Here is a 17115-nt window from a genome sequence, read left to right on the forward strand (position 1 = left end):
CTGAGGCAGCGCCCAGAGAAAGGAAAACGCTCCGTTCACTCTGGGCTGTCCAGAGCGAAGGGAGCATTTTTTTCTCTAGGCGCTGGCAGAGGTTTATTCCCTCTCCAAGCGCCCAGAGAAAGAAAAATGCTTTGTTTGCTCTAGACTGCCTAAGCCCCCTTAAGCGCCCAGAAAAGCCCGAGATGGCCGGGATTAAAGGGGGAATGGCAGGAAACTGGCCTGGCCTTCATGCTGCTCTCAAATTTCCTGGGAAATTTTTTCCGGGCTTGGGTTCTTAAGTAGAAAATGGTACTTAAGTAGAGGCAAAAAAATCTTGAACATCTGGTTCTTATCTAGAAAAGTTCTTAAGTACAGGCTTTCTTAGGTAGAGGTACCACTGTAGGTGTTTTTTGTGCTAGCGTTGCTGGAACTGAAACAAGTTCTTTCTTTCCTACTTGTTAGAAAGGGGCTCACCACACAATTATTTATGAAGTCTTTAAAGCAGAGGTGTCCAAAGTTTGCAACTATAAGATTTGTGGACTTTAAGTCCCAGGATTCCCCAGCAAGCTTTGACTTAAAGTTGCCATTATTGGATACACATGCTTTAATGACACATCCGGTATTGGATACCAATGCTGGATGACATATACCCTTTGTGGGACAAACGGCCGTTTCACAAGGGACACCTAAGACCATGGGAAAAGATAAATTCCCCATGGTGTTAGGAACTAAAGCTTCTATTCTGGCACCTTGGAACATATTTTTACAATCTGACCAATCAGGCATTTACATGGGAGTGTCCCTCTGACCTTCCTGCCAATCGGCTTAAAGCTCTGTTGGGTGAATTAGCGCTAGACTAATGGTGGGGGGGCACCGGCATTAGAAAGGTTGAGAACCACTGCTTTCAGGGCTACTTTTTGAATTTTCTGTTCTATGTCTCTCTCCTTCCTTCCCAACCCCCTCAGCAGGAATTCTTGAAAATACATCTAAGCTCTCACTGTAAACAAAGGTTATCATTCCATATGGCCTTCTGAATGGGAGGGGAGGGAGAGAAAGCTGAGTCATCAAAGAACGATTTTGCATTTCCTCTCAATTTTCTCTGCAACCATAGCTATAATTTTCAAATCTTTTTTTCTTCATTTGAACTTTGAACAGTGTCTTTACAGGAATCATGTGTGTCCGGCCATGACTCAGGCTCAGCTGATGATATAAATCTATTTTTGTACAGTTCATAAAAACCGTGTGCAAGTCCACATTCCTGGATGATAGTTTATTCTCAGATCTTAATAGTCAGCAAGATTGAATAAAGTCCCAACAGCCCTGCAGTCAGGGTGGAATCAGGCCACTACGTCTTACTCAAATTCATAAAAGCCCTTCCAAACTTGTCCCTTTTCATGTCCATCATTTCTGTGAATTTTCATGTCCCAAAACTGTAGACACAACATCCTCTGTACAATATTTCCATGTATTTCACATAAACAAGTGTCTTTGCCAAAGGAAAGGAAACTCATAAATTCTGCAGTTTGAATTCTCTTCCTGCATATAAAGCCAATCTAAGACTATAACCTCAGGGAAGCGAAGTAATTGTATACATATTATTTTGTGCGTTCCCCTTTCACTTTCATTTATTTCTTAATCTTATTACTTACCAGATATTAATTATTACCAGGGAAGAAAAAACCCATCTAATTTATCTTTGATTAATGATCATTTTCTCTCCAGCTGGAAAATATTACACTTATTTGTTGTAGTGAACATTATATTTAAGTGTGTTTTCACTTGATGATAATATACTGTATGTACCAATGTAGTAATGTAAAAGTGCATTAATCCCCTGTTGTGTGGCTTCCAAATGAATATATGTTTAATATTCAATTCAATTCAATTCAATTTATTAGATTTGTATGCCGCCCCTCTCCGAAGACTCGGAGAGGGGCTTTCCTATTGAGAGAAAGGATAAGAGAAACCATAAAGTCTTAATCTTTTACTCATATGCCAAATTAGCAACTTTGATAAGATTTATTGAGTTGTGCTCCATAAATCAATAAATTAGTACAATGAATTTTATGGGAGGGGGTGGGGCTGCCCTTGAAGACCATAAAGAAATGGTCCAAAATGCAATGTCTCAAGAAGTAATGTAATCACCTTGATTTGTAACGCCTCCACTGAGATAATACCTCCATTGAGAGAAGTAGGCTTTCAGTACAATTCAAGGTGATCTTATAAGATCTTTTATAGCTTAAGATCCAAAAACCTTTGTGCCCATTTGGTGAGATCCGGTGGGGAAGGTTTGTTGTGGATCCCAACCTACAGGGAATGGTACCATTATGGAACTTGAGAATTACTCTTCTCTATAGCCAAAAATCAGCTGGCCGGCACATACACGCACGCTGGAGCTGAGCTAGGGCAACCACTCACGTGCCAGCAGATATAGCTCCCACCTCTGGCACCTGTGCTATAGGTTTGCCATCACTGTACTAGATTATGAAGTGTAAGATGCTCAAAGCCATTTTGAATTGCAGCATCATTAGCAAGCAAATAAAAAGCAACAACTGCTTACCCAAATGAACTGAGATAGTCTAACACATACCTGAGCAGAGAATGCCTTTATATCTTGGACAGGAGAAGTCATCACACTCACAAAAGAGCCCGTAGATCCTGCCAAATTCACTTCTGTAGCACACACAGTGGTGACAGGAGCACTCCCCACGGCCACTGCAGATACGTTTCCCTTCAGCTTCTCGGCACAAGTTGTGATATGTGGCCCCACTCTCTCCTTCTTCACATTCACACTTGGCTCCTACATGGCCTGGGTTACAGTCACATAATCCACACACATGGGTGCCATTTCCACTACATTTACTGCTGTTATGCTCTATCTGTTTGGTACATCCACATGTGCAGTTGTAAGAAACGGTCACCTCTACAGTGTCCCGAAACCAATCTGGTTTGATAGTGAAGCTGTGTGAGATGCTCTCAGCTGGGCAGGTCCGAGCCTCTACTGATATCTCAAAGGAAACCTAAATAGGAATAATAAAAAGTAAGAGTGAAAAGGCATCAGAAATTTGAAAAGTTATTTATGTGTATTAGGCATTATTAGCATAATTGTAAGCACCCATAATTCTGGTCAACAGTGCAAGGTAAATCTTTTTACTATATAGAGTGGTACCTCTACTTATAACTTAATTCATTCCGTGACCAGGTTCTTAAGTAGAAAAGTTTGTAAGTAGAAGCAATTTTTCCCATAGGAATCAATGTAAAAGCAAATAATGCGTGCAAACCCATTAGGAAAGAAATAAAAGCTCGGAATTTAGGTGGGAGGAGGAGGAGGAAGAAGAGGAGGATGGCAGTCACTGCCAAAGGAAGAAGGTGAGGTGGGGGGAATAAAAAAAATCCAAAACTTTAAGGCTTAAAAAAAAAGAGGGACTCTGAGATGGCGAGGAGGAGCAGGAGCCTCCCATACACCCCGTGCGAGGCTGCCTCCCATCCACTGCGCCAGAGAGAGAAGCCCAGGTGGGTGAGAGGGTGGAACCTCCCGCTCCTTTGACCGAAAGGCGACTGCTGCTGCTGTTACCTGGTTCCTCTTCCTTCCCATGCTGAAGGGCTCCCCCTCCTCTCACTCTCTCACTTTGTAGCCGGCGCATTTCCTTCACTGTGCTGAAGCTGAGTTGATCCAGCTGGGGTGAAGTGCCCCCTTTTGCCTTTCTGCGCTCAGATGCTCTGGGAGGCAACCTCGTGCAGGGTGTATGGGAGGCAGCGCAAAGGACAGCGAAGTGGTTTATTTCCTCTCCAAGTGCCCAGAGAAAGGAAAACGCTCTGTTTGCTCTGGGCTGCCCAGAGCGAAGGGAACGTTTCTTTTCTCTGGGAGCTGGCAGAGGTTTATTCCCTCTCCAAGCGCCCAGAGAAAGGAAAATGCTTCATTCGCTCTGGACTGCCAAAGCCTCCTTAAGCGCCACCGAAAAGCTCCTCTGGCAGCCCAGAAAAGCCTGAGATGGCTGGGATTAAAGGGAGAATGGCAGGAAACTGGCTAGGCCTTCATGCCACTCTCAAATTTCCTGGGAAATTTTTCTGGACTTGGGTTCTTAAGTAAAAAATGGTTCTTAAGAAGAGGCAAAAAAATCTTGAACACTCGGTTCTTATCTAGAAAAGTTCTTAAGTAGAGGCGTTCTTAGGTAAAGATACCACTGTATATGTGATTAACTTAAAAATGCATTTTTAAAAAAAATTCCATATACTGTATAAAGTTATTTAGGATGTTTTCTTAAAAACAAAAACTAAAGATCCTATATATTCAGTGTCATTCTACTAACAATAAATCCAAATCAGTGAATTTATTTCTGCATACATATGCATGGGACTGGGATGGCATTAAAGGAAATTCCTCAAACTTTTAAAATGTTTTTTAGCTGAGATAGAGGAAAAATACATACGATCTTTTATAAATGAGTAGCTGCCTAGTTTTGTAATTGTTAAATGGATTATTCTACCAACAGTATTTATCTCAATACTATTTAGAGAAGTAAAGGCCCTGTAGCTTAGGCTACAAATAAGTGCTGCCTTTTCTTTATTTTCTACATGAATACAAATTTGCAAGCTGCCTGGAGAATGCAGAACTGTTGCTAAAAAAAACATAAGTGACAAGCTTGTTTTAAAAAAAATCCACTATTTACTGCTATAGAATGAAGAAACAGGTTCCAGCAATTGAAAAGTATGGACTGTATGCATGTGAGTATAAGCACTGCCCCAGGTTTATTCAAAAGCTTGTTTCTGGGCCTTTCTCAAAATGGGCTTTGTTTGAAAAAGATGGGGGCAGGGGAGATCTCATTGTTCTTTTGGAGCCCTTGTGATTCTGTGCTTTTCTGGACTGCAGCCTGCCCTATTTCCCCATGCCAAATGACAACATACAGATGGCACTTGCAGCACATTCTGCCACAAATAATACCAACCACGCCATTCCCTGATTTAGCAAAAGAGCACAGAATCAGCTCCCATAACCAGAGACGAGAGGCAATTCCCCCTAATAATTCATTATTAGTGATTATTAATAATAATTATTAAATATTTGCAATACTATTACAATGCTAAATAATATGGCCAAGGCTGGCTCAAACCAGTAGCCCCCACCTGCATTTCCTTGAGATCTTGATATAATCTTGCTGCCACGGCTTTATGAAATCAACTCTCCCCCGAGGTCCTGGCTATGCTGGCAGGCTTGGGGACCCTAAACTAACCACTAGCTTGTTCATGTGTATGAATAGGAATGAATGACTAATACGTGTGCCATTGAACGGTTTTAAGTTTTAATTAGGGTTTTATAAATTAATTCGTTTTTGGTTTGACTTGTTTTTATTGTTACTGTTACTTATAATTGACACTGTTGTGAGCTGCCCTGAACCCTTCGGGATTGAGTGGAATAGAAGTCAAACAAACAAACAAACAAACAAACAAACAATAAACAAATACATACATACATAAATAAATAAATCTTAGAAGACAGCAGAGGAATAATTTCCTCACCGAATAGAGAGAAAAAAATGTATCAAAAAGTCAAAAGAGAAAAAGGCCATTAAAAAATTACAACTGACATGAGATCCCGCACCACCACCACCACTGAATTACTGTAAAATAGCATTATTATCTGTAAAGGAAAGATAATTGAAAATATCCAACTTTTCCCCAACTAACAAATGGAAGAACAGCAAACTCACTGTGTCTCCCATCTGAAGATCTCCACATTTCCTGACTCCAGGATATGATACACCATCTTGACATGTGGCTGTGAAAGCCACATTAATGTCATCAGGACTATCCCAGACAGTTAACTCTACTTTTGATCTAATACTCTGGAAAAGAAAAAATGATTAATTGAACTGATTTTTACATTTTATGAATATAAAGCTGTTTAGATTTGTAATACCTATTCATGATTAAGTAAAAGCACATAAACATTGCAAATTAACAAAGAAGCTTTTCTCTCTTTCTAATTAAAACAGATAAGCTGTTTTCTGAGAATTTATTTTGGAAAGAGAATATAGTTCCCAGGTATCCATGTTTCTGTAGTAGTCATTGAAGTCAGATAGAAACTGGGAAGTATGATCCAAATTTTTTTTTTCTGGATTCTCTTGTGATCTTTCACAGCATTACCCATGTATCAGGTGCAAGCAACTAGATCCACACATGAAAGGTTCAAGTTGACTACTTTACTGTATTCTACCTATAGTATAAGAATCAACTCAGACTGCTTGCTTTTTCTTGGGAAGAGATAAAGTCCCATGGAAAAGGGAGGAAGGGGGACCTACCAGGCATTTCTTTATTTTATTTTATTGGTTTCATTTCATTTCATTTGTTTTTATTTTATTTTATTGTAGTTATTTTAAATTTATTCATTTATTTGTTTATTGGATTTCTATGCTGCCCCTCTCCGAAGACTCGGGGTGGCTTACAATATATAATAAAATACAGTAAAATACAATGACAAATCCAATTAATAAACTAAATAATTAGGCTAAAATCCCTAATATTTAAAAAATCAATTGTACACATTCAGACTCCTACATAACATTCATCAGCCAGGGGGCTTGAGATCTAATTGCCCCAAACCTCATGATATAAATGAGTCTTAAGACTCTTACGAAAGGAGGGTGGCGGCAGTGCAAATTTTTTTTGGAGGGGGAGTTAATTCCAGAGGGACAGGGCCCCCACAGAGAAGACTCTTCCTTCTCTGTTCTGTTAAATAAAAAATTAATTTAAATTTTATTTTATTTTATTTATTTCACATTTCTGAACTGCTCATCTCCTTTAAAGAGGGACTCTGAGTAGTAAACAACAAAATATGGCTAAAATAGCTGTGCAAGGATTCAAGGCTAGTTCCCTGCTTGACCCCTCTTCCCTTCCTGGCTGGGAGCTTCCCAACACCACGGAATTCTTCTGGGACATTGGCCATTTAGACCTGGGAGTCATATTCTAATTCTATTGCACTGAAAATGTTACTTTCTTTATTGGTCATTATCTATGATACATATGTTGGTCTTATTGCTGTTATTGCTGTTGCTCTATCAAGATGAGATAATGTTGGCTTCTCAAGCCATAGCAGCTGCAGAGCTTTAGATGCTAACTGTATGAAAATTCAGTAGTGCTATTCTGGCATTCATGAATGGAAAGGAAGTAATAAACTTTCTGGCATAACACTTATTTGTCTTAAAACAATATAAAGAAATCATTCCAAAACAAGTCAAGCAATGAGCAGGCAGTAAAATTCAAACCTAACTATACAATCACCACTGCTACTGTAGTAGGTTATTCCAATATATATTCAGCACTTTCTAATGTCATAAAATGATAGCCCTCTGATCAACTTTTAAAAAAAATAATAATTCAAAGCACCATGATTGTGATAGACACAATTAATGCAACAAGTACAAGCTGTTAAGATCACAAAAGGAATAGTGTTAATTGTTATCTCTGTGTCTGAGTCCTCCCAAAATAAACCATTAAAATGGTTGATTTAGCAACACCACACAACGTTAGGAACGCATAAAGTTTGAGAAGGTTCAACCTAAGCTATCTCTTACACAAGTGAAATGTTGGATGAAATCATAAAAACTTTGAATTATCGAATGAACCAGGAATTGTTTTGTTGAACAGCAGAGAAAGACACTAATCTTTTCTTAGGAAAACTGAATGGGGGGTGCAGCCAAGAATGAGCAGCTCCAAGTTAATGAAGAATGTGTGAAGTATGAAGAAACAAATGGTCTGTCTTCAGGCGTTTACAATGGGGGTGTCCCTCTGATCTTCCTGCCAATCAGCTTAAGGCTCTGTTGGGAAAATTGAACCTATGGTCGGGGGTCATCACAACATTATGGTGTCACAGCATTAGAAAGGTTGAGAACCACTGGCAGGAACTACATACAAAATAGGGAGAATCAGTACTAATAGGTCTTCGGAGAGGGGCGGCATACAAATCTAATAAATAATAATAATAATAATAATAAATAATAATAATAATAATAATTATTATTATTATTATTATTAATTGTAAGTGGGATTTTTTTTCATAGTCTCCCATTGTCTGGTTAACATTCTCAAATTCTTTAGTCTTCCTTCATTATTAGAACCTTATTTATTTATTTATTTATTTATTTATTTGTTTGTTTGTTTTGTCCAATACATAATACACATTGAAGAGAAAGATATGTAATAATGTAAGTAAAGAAAAGAATAGAAGAAAAGATATAAAAGTATAGGTGAACATATTTGAAAGGAAGAAAAGATAAATGAGATAAGGAGAGACAATTGGACAGGGGACGGCAGGCACAGTGGTGCACTTATGCACGCCCCTTACTGACCTCTAAGGAACCCTGGAGAGGTCAATCGTGGATAGTCTAATTCAGAAATTGTCATAATAACTTTGTTTCAGACTAATTTCTACCTGGTTGAAAACTGCTGTTTGTGGTTACAATTGCCACCCAAACCAGTTTATGCAAAATTGAACTTTTAAAATAAATCTAATTAAACTAATCTAGCATCAAGGTAGAATTGCGAGAACCTTCCTGTAACTATTGCATACACATATATTTAAAGGAATGCAAAAACAGAGATAACTTTTTGCTATCTCTTAACAAGTTGAGAATTTAAAAGCCCAATCTGGTGTCAACTACTGTTTCACAGTATATTGTTATGTAGCATGGAAGTATACCAAAAGAATAGATTGCTTTGTGGTGTACATATGATCACTATATGACAGTCTTTGAATGAATCTAATTTCTATGTACTACTAAAACTCTCATGTCTGTTTGTAACCTGTAGTTGGGCGAAATTAGAAAGTACAGAGGGTCCAATGGGCCAACTTACAAAAATGTTGGTATTCCTGTGACAATGAAAGCTATTTCAAAAGGAGTATAATGAAATAAAATGATACTAAGACACATTTAGTCAGTATTCTAAGCAAGCACCAGGTAAAAATCAAAGGAAAAAAAAAGAACTCAATAATTTATTGATATTTAAATTGTTTAATACTACACTAGGGATGTTTATGAATCTACATTTTAATTAATGTAAACATCTCACTTGGGTCTTTGTGATCTAGGTAGACATAAACGACTTTATATGCTGATACTGAGCAACCTCACACTAATATATCTCAAAGCCTGGTAATATTTCAACTGAGAATTTAAGAGAAAAGAGAAAATACATAAGAGCTTTCCAAAAGAATTTTGTTCAGGAAAAAAAATCTAACACTGGCTATAGTCTGATACTAATGACTTGCCCTATGATGAAAAAATACTATCAGGTTTGGAAGACTGAATCTAAAAAAAGCAGATTAAAAGAATGCCACCAGGGATGTAATAGACAAGAACAAATAGAAGAAATATAAACAAACCCCATGCAGAAAGTTGATTGATTCCACTCTCTCGCAAAAGTAATATGTGATGTCACACAGATACAGACACACACACAAACACACACAAGTTATTCCTTTTCTTATTCAAATCAAGTCTGAAAAAGAAACGCAAATGAAGAATATACAAGTGGTAAAAAATTGAAATACAATCTTTCTATGTATGTGTCATATTGATCATTCACAGTTGAATTTAAAAATACAAAACTTACATTGTAAGATTTGACTATAAGCTGGATGATATTTCGGGAGTCTGGATACAAAATCTCCACCGTTGTTCCAGGAATGAGAGCTGTGAGATTCTTTTTAAAACAGAGAATACAAGAAAATTGAAATCTAAACCTCCAAGTGCTCAAAAGTTCATTCATTTTAATAGTTCTTTCAGTCTTTTTCATGTTAATTGAGACGAGCAGAATGGGTAATAAAAGTGAATAATGCCCCTGAGAAATTACTTTGCAGACATTAACTTTCATGTAATATAATGAAGTAATAGCAGATTGAGTTATACAAAGTCCGGAAAGATTAAATCCACAGCTATTTTTAGTGCTATTGTGATCAATATTTGTCTACTTGCTTTAGAAAACATAAGTTCTTTAAAGGAAAGTTTGAGCCTGAAATTAATAAAAGAATCAAATAGGAAAAGGAGTGGCTATACAAGCAGTTAAATTGCACCCAGTTAGTTCTGGTTTAAAATCCAAATATAATGATATTCTCAAATGAATTATCAAATTCAAAACTGCCATTCCTCTCAAAAACTAGCCTTTCAGGGAAAAGAAATCTTGGCACTTTGACAAATGTTCTAAACAAGACATTGATTGATTTAGCATTTACCTTATAAAGCATATAATGACTTTTGGTCACTGCAAAAATTACATGAATGTTGTTCTCAGCTAATTTTTCTCCAAGAAGTGCAAGCGAAGGATAATCCTAAAAGGGAAAAGGAAAGCAGAATAAGATTATGATAATGTAACATTATTTATTATGCAGCTTTTAGCCCACAAATCCACTGTATGCAATCAAGAATACTTTTCACTTGTGGAATTATTCTGTAATTATTTGCCAAATACCTAAACTCAACTATGAATATGAACCAAAATATGTTATCTTCTATCAGCAAAGGAAAGGATCTATCATCACCTGTGAAATTATGGCACTTTATAGGTCTGTTGGAATAGGTTACACATATACTTCTATTTATTATCTGTCAAAGTAGATAGGATATCGTATCTTCAGTAATTTGTGCTTACAATATTGGGCCAGTCACTCCCTTTCAGCCCAACTCACCTCATGGGGTTGTTGATGTGGAGAAAATAGGAGGAAGGAAGAGCATTAGATATGTTCACCACCTTGAGTTATTGATAAAAAAATAATAATAAACCAGGGGAAGGAAGGAAGGAAGGAAGGAAGGAAGGAAGGAAGGAAGGAAGGAAGGAAAGGAAGGAAGGAATTGCAACATGCAAGAGTTTGGCTGGAATATTTGGGAACAGACATATTCTGTTCCAAATGATGAAAGAGTTTATGTACTACAATAAAACCCTACTTTGAACTGCATTTGGCAATGGACAGTGACATGATAATAATACCCAGCTGCAACCTTGGCTGACTAATTTTTTTATTAACTAAAATTCCCAAGCTTAATTTTCTTCTAAAAGTAGATTTACACAGAATTGTAGGAACATTAGAGGAACCTATAAAACATGGTATTCAGGCATAAATCATTAAGGCTAGGCCATCTTTATTCAGGTGGGAACATATAAACCCAAGTTGGTAGAAGGTGTTCCACATTGTGGGGGACAAAAGCATTTCAGTGTACATAAGAACACAGCTCTTTAGGGAGAGATCAACCACTAAATAACTGCCATTATCTACACGCTAACGTTTCTCTACCATTTTTTCAGAGAAGTTTATCTGTACCTTTCTTTGGAAAGCAAACTGATGTTCTCCTAAGCCTTGCCTGCCATACATTTGGACACTAGCCTTTTCACTGTATTTCCAGGCTAGTATATTAATTACAGCAATGGTCAACCAAGATGTGTATTTCTTTTGTTTACTTGGGAAACAAAGGATAGTTATTAATTTTATGTCTTTGTTTGTTTGTTTGTTTTGTCAAGTACATATTGGCAGTATACATAGATATAATGCTGTTTGTATACATGAGTTGAGTACATACTAATAAGAGGGAAACATTAGGACAGGGATGGTAGGCATGCTGGTGCACTTATGTACACCCCTTACTGACCTCTTAGGAATAGGGTGAGGTCAACAGTGGATAGTCTAAAGATAAAGTTTGAGGTTTGGTGAAGAAACTACAGAGTCAGGTAGTGAGTTCCAAACATTAACTACTCATTTGCTGAAGTCATATTTTTTACAGTCACGTCTGAAGCGGTTTACTTTGTGTTTGTTGTTGTTGTGTATTGTTGAGATTGAAGCTGAAGAGTCATTGACATGAAGGACATTGTAGCAGATGATTTTATGAGCTATGCTTAGGTCGTGTCGAAGGCGACATAGATCTAAGCTTTCTCAGCCGAGGATTTCAAGTCTGGTTGCATAAGATATTCTGTTGGGAGTAGCGGAGTGGAGGGCTCTTCTCGTAAAGTATCTCTGGACATTTTCTAATGTATTTATGTTCAAAATGCAGTGTGGGTTCCAGACAGATGAGCTGTATTCAAGGATTGGTCTGGCGAAAGTTTTGTATGCCCTGGTTAGTAGTGTGATGTTACCGGAGAGGTAGCTACGTAAGATTAGGTTAACAACTCTTGAAGCTTTTTTGGCGATGTTGTTGCAGTGGCCTTTGGCACTTAGGTCATTTGATATGAATACCCCAAGGTATTTTACAGAGTGAGGGTTTTCTGCAAGGTATTGTCTATTCAGCTTGTATTTGGTGTTCAGATTCTTTTTGCCAATGTGTAGGACAGAGCATTAGTTGGTTGAGATTTGGAGTTGCCGGATGTTTGATCATTCTGACACAAAGTCAAGGTCTTTTTGAGGGTAGCAGTGTTATCAGCTGTGTTAAAGAGTTTTACATCATCGACAAAGAGACTGCAGTTGCTTTTGTAATGCAAATACACATCTTGGTTCACCATTGCTGTAATTAATATACTAGCCTGGAAATACAGTGAAAAGGCTAGTGTCGCAAATGTCATTTATATAGAGTGCTCTGGGCGGCTGTCAGATGTCAGAAAAGCTTTCCAGCAGGGGAAGAGAAGCACATCATTAAAGGGCCAAAAAATAAGTTTGAGTTGGCATTTTGCTTGGCCTACAGAAAGAAGGTTAAGGAAAACAAAGCAGTGCTTCATTTGGAAAGCTGAGGCACTCTCTGTTGATGTTTCATCAGGAGCTATTTGTCCTTTGATATTATTACCACTAAATTGTCAATAAGAGTTGTCAGGATCTGAGATAACTGAGGCTGATATAAGTTATTGCATAATTAAATTATATTAATTTTGAAATCAAAATCCCTTTCAGTCAAGCTTGATTTTGGGTAACTAGCCAAATCTACTCACACTGGAGAATTCTGGGAATTGAAGTCCACACATTCTAATGTTGCTGAGACTGAGAAACATTGATCTAATTATAACCATGGATCATCTAGCAGTCTTTCACCCAAGCACTGAGTGACCTCAACTTCATATGGCTTTTCTGAGATCAGTCAAAATTGGAAATGTGATTTTGAATCTAAAGCAGGCATATTAATTTGCATTAATCATAAAATAATAAGCATTGTTCAGAGTATCATAATATCCTTTCCAACACTGAGGGAAAAAAAGCATTTCAGGAAATACAGTAATCCAGTGTACACCGGGTTCTACTATGTCCATAAGTACCGAAGAGTTTTTGTGAAATTCAGATATTTAAAATATCAATCCAAGACAATTTTCTTACCTATTTTTTTTTTTTAAAAAACAGCACTGCATTTTAGGCAGTATAACTAGGTAGACGGAAACATATTTTGGGTCTTGAATATGTGTCCAAGTTCTGCAATAAATGCTTACAGACCTAAACCGCAATTCTGAAACATCTTAGTAAAAGGGAAAGAAGAAAGAATATTCATCTGTGCAGTCTCACCAGCTGATTGGCGGCTGTGTATTCATTGGCCTCATTCAAGTGACACAGCCCATCATGTGGTTGCACCAAACCGCCCAGCTTTCCATCCAGCGCAATGTGTGGGACATCATCAGTAGTGAAGACCAGCAAGTGAGAAGCCTCCTTCCGCCACCCAATCTCTTTCTGCATGAAAGTCAAGGTAAGAAATAGAGGTTCTGTTAAAAGCCTGTGCAGAAAAGAGAATGTAACTAGACAACCCGCTCCTCCTCCACAGTGAGAAATTAGGTTACATACCCAACTCTTTATTTATTATTATTATTTATTTATTTATTAGATTTGTATGCCACCTCTCTCCGTAGACTCAGGGCGGCTAACAACAATAATAAAACAGCATATGACAATTCTAATATTAAAATAACTAAGAAGCCCTTATTAAAAACCAAACATACACACAAATATACCATGCATAACTTGTATGGTATATTTAAATTCTGCAACCAGAAAAACTGAACTGAAATAAAATGGGACAGTATCAAACAAGTAAATTCATTTTCAGGATATAATTTCGAAACATTTTTGAAAGGACCAACACCTTAATCTAATGATGCCCAGCATACCATTGCTACAAAAGCGGCCAATTATACTTCAAGAGGTCAATTCAGTGAAACCGTGAATGGTCTTCTTTTACTCTTACACCAGGGTCTCCCAACTTGAAAACTTTAAGACTTGTGGTTTTCAACTCTCAGAATCCCTCAGCCAGAATGAGGAATTCTGGAATTTTAAGTCCACAAATCCTAAACCTGCCAAGTTTGGAAACCCCTGCTTAGACATTATCAGAGCAGCATGCCCAGTGCCTGCACAGTGGGAATAATCCATGGTGGGATTTTTATCTTATATTAGTAGAGCCCAGCATTTTTTTAACAGCAAAATGTCTCTTCTAAATAAACTACAGAATGTTCATCAAATGCAATGCCCCAATGGATGTGAGATTGACAGAAAAAAAGTGAAGCACGCAGGGGTGGGCTTCAGAATTTTTAGCAAGGGGTTATCTGCCTGAATGCTGGGTGGGCATAGCCATGGTGGGTGTGGCCTAATCAGCCTCCTGCACCATAGCAACGGGGCTCTGAAGACTTTCCTAGAGCCTCCAGAAGGGCAAAAATGACCTCCCCAGGCTCCGGAGGCGTTCTGGAGGCCAGAAATGGGCAATTTTCAGCATTTCTGAACTTCCAGTAGGCCCATTTTTCGCCCTCCCTCAGCCTCTGTGTGCACCCTGGATGTACCTGCATCCAAAACAGGCCATATGGGGACTCCTGGGAGAGGTGGAGCAGGGCCAGCCAGGAGTGGAATTTAGGGGTTCTCCAAACAGCACAGAATCTTAGCTAGTGGTTCTCCCAAACCCCTGCAAACTCCCAACAGCCTACCCCTGAAAGCATGGTCTGCAAGAATTAGCCAACAGTATTGTGTTAACCTAGGACAGAGAATAATCTCTCTCCAAAGGTTGTTAAGCTACACCTCTCAGAATTTCAGCTAAAACAGGGAGATACAAAGAAGGCTTGGAATTGTAGTTCAGTCACAATCGGTAACAACCAAAGTTCCTACCGTGGAATAGAACACAACAGCCTAGGATAACTACTGGCCAGCATTTTTCAAGACAACTGTTGATTCAAGGGCAAAATGTTTATTCTGAAGTTAATATGGGCTGAACATACGGGAAATGAATGCTCAGCCTATATTTTCATTGGCCACTCGCAAACTGAAACCGCAGTAGATGTTAAACTATTACCAATCCCACCCAGCTCTGGAACAAAAACTGAGTATTTTATATCTATACTTGGCAATTTTTTGGAGAGCGATATAAATGTGAAGAGAATATCAAAAAAAGAGGCATGAAAAACATTATTAGTAGAAAGTGCAAAAACACATTTTAGTCTTTAGTTTCTCCCAAAAAATCATTTCCAAGAAAGTGATAGATATATTATCATTTGATTTCACAAGCAGCAGTTTAAATCTTAACGGTCATTTTGCCAGCCAAGGAATCTCAGCTGAGCCAGCTAACAAGAGACAACTGTTCCTGAGCATTTCAGAAGCAGACTCTGTTTTGGTCAGCGCAGAAGCTTTAAAAACATAAAAGGTCAGTGCAGAAGCTTTAAAAACATAAAAGGAAAGCAAGCAATAGAAACAAAAGCAGTCAAAGACATCCAATGTTACAACAGGTCCTTCACAATTAAGTCCTAATGCTACACAGCTCAGGAAACTGCAAAGGCAAAAAGAATGCACATTTTATCAAAACCCTTCAAACCCACTGTTTGAGGAAAGAGGCACGAAGAATAACTGGTACCTGGCGCATTTTGATTTTATTTCATTTATTCATTTGATTGATAGATTGATGCAGCTGCACAACTCACACAAGTGACTCTCGGCAGCATACAATGGAATAGATAAAAAGATCAGAATTCATGATATCAGACAAAAAAATAAAAATATAGGAGCAGAGCTTCATAAATGACAAAGCTAAGCCATGGTTTGTATCACACTCCTGGCGCCCCCAGCCCCAAACCAACTTTTTAGGGCCAGTAGGGTTGGGTCCATCCTAATCTCAGGTGGAATTATCTTCCAGATGGTGGGTGCCATGGCAGAAAAATTTCTTCTCCCAGACTCTGCCAGCCTTCACTCTTTAGCTGACCACACTTGTTAGCATGTCCCTCCTTCAAGATGAGATGGGTAAAACAATTGTATTTAAGATACAGATAGATATTAAGAAGAGAAACCAGCAATACAGGGGGGAGGAGAGATATTTCCTCATACAGTGGTCCCTTGACTTTCATGGATCCGACTTTCGCGGAAGGGCTATACCATGGGTTTTCAAAAAATATTAATGGAAAAAATACTCCGCTGTTTTTTTGAAGACCATGGGTTTTCCCGATCTGCCCCTCCCCCGGGGGCGAGCATGGAAACCAAGCCACGGCTTTTCTTCTCTTGTACAATGTCTCTTGTATCCAGAGGAGGAGCAATTTTACTATTTTCTCTCCAATATTTAGCTTCTTGGTTAGTAAAGATGCCTGCAGAATGGTGATATGCTTGTCATTGAACTTGTTCTCACAGTAACGGAGGACTAGAGAAGTCTTCCTCATGCAGCCTTCCCTGAGCAGGACCACCTTGAAACCACCAAACCCTTCTCCGCTCCGATAGACAGGGGCGCTGAGCAGAATCAGAAAGAAATGGAGAGTGGGGGACAGAAAGGAGAGGAGGCCGTGTGGAGGTAGACCCCAGGGGGAAGCAACCCAGCGAAGGAGAGGCGACAGTGGCAGGGTGGGGAGGAGAAAGAGTGGAACCCTGAGCTGCCCTTCTCCCGCGCCCAAACCTCAGCTTTTCAAACGTGGCACTTCCCCAGGCGGCCAGCTTTCTCACTGCTGCCAGGCTTGACAGCATCCCCCCAACTGCCTTGTGCCATGGGGGGGGGGGCTGCTTGCAAACCCCTCGCCTCCGCTGCTGCCGCCTCCTCCTCTTCCACCACCCCACTTCCTGAGTCTGGCAATGTCATTTACATGGTGCTGGTGGAAGATCCGTAATCGTGCCAGAGGAGGAGAGCCCAGTGCAGGAATTGCGAGGACGGAGCTGGATGGGCGGCGGCTGTGCCCAAAGCCTTTCTCTCACACACACACATCTCCTCCCCTTCTCTCCTGGTTTAAGGCACA

At 38.9% G+C, this 17115-nt stretch overlaps 1 protein-coding gene across 3 annotated transcripts in view; it reads right to left on the bottom strand.

Moving 5' to 3' along the window:
• ITGB5 (integrin subunit beta 5) overlaps positions 1 to 17115 on the bottom strand; it is a 104852-nt gene that overhangs the window by 48025 nt on the left and 39712 nt on the right. For all 3 annotated transcript variants that reach the window (XM_070730403.1, XM_070730409.1, XM_070730416.1), the window contains 5 exons: positions 13442 to 13603; positions 10208 to 10303; positions 9589 to 9678; positions 5688 to 5822; positions 2570 to 2999 (listed from right to left, as the gene is read on the bottom strand). In XM_070730403.1, the coding sequence (XP_070586504.1) occupies positions 2570 to 2999; positions 5688 to 5822; positions 9589 to 9678; positions 10208 to 10303; positions 13442 to 13603 (913 nt within the window). The remainder of the gene's footprint in view (positions 1 to 2569; positions 3000 to 5687; positions 5823 to 9588; positions 9679 to 10207; positions 10304 to 13441; positions 13604 to 17115) is intronic.

Source organism: Erythrolamprus reginae, chromosome 1 (genome assembly GCF_031021105.1).
Source record: "Erythrolamprus reginae isolate rEryReg1 chromosome 1, rEryReg1.hap1, whole genome shotgun sequence".
In the NCBI taxonomy this organism is placed as follows: Eukaryota; Metazoa; Chordata; class Lepidosauria; order Squamata; family Dipsadidae; genus Erythrolamprus; species Erythrolamprus reginae.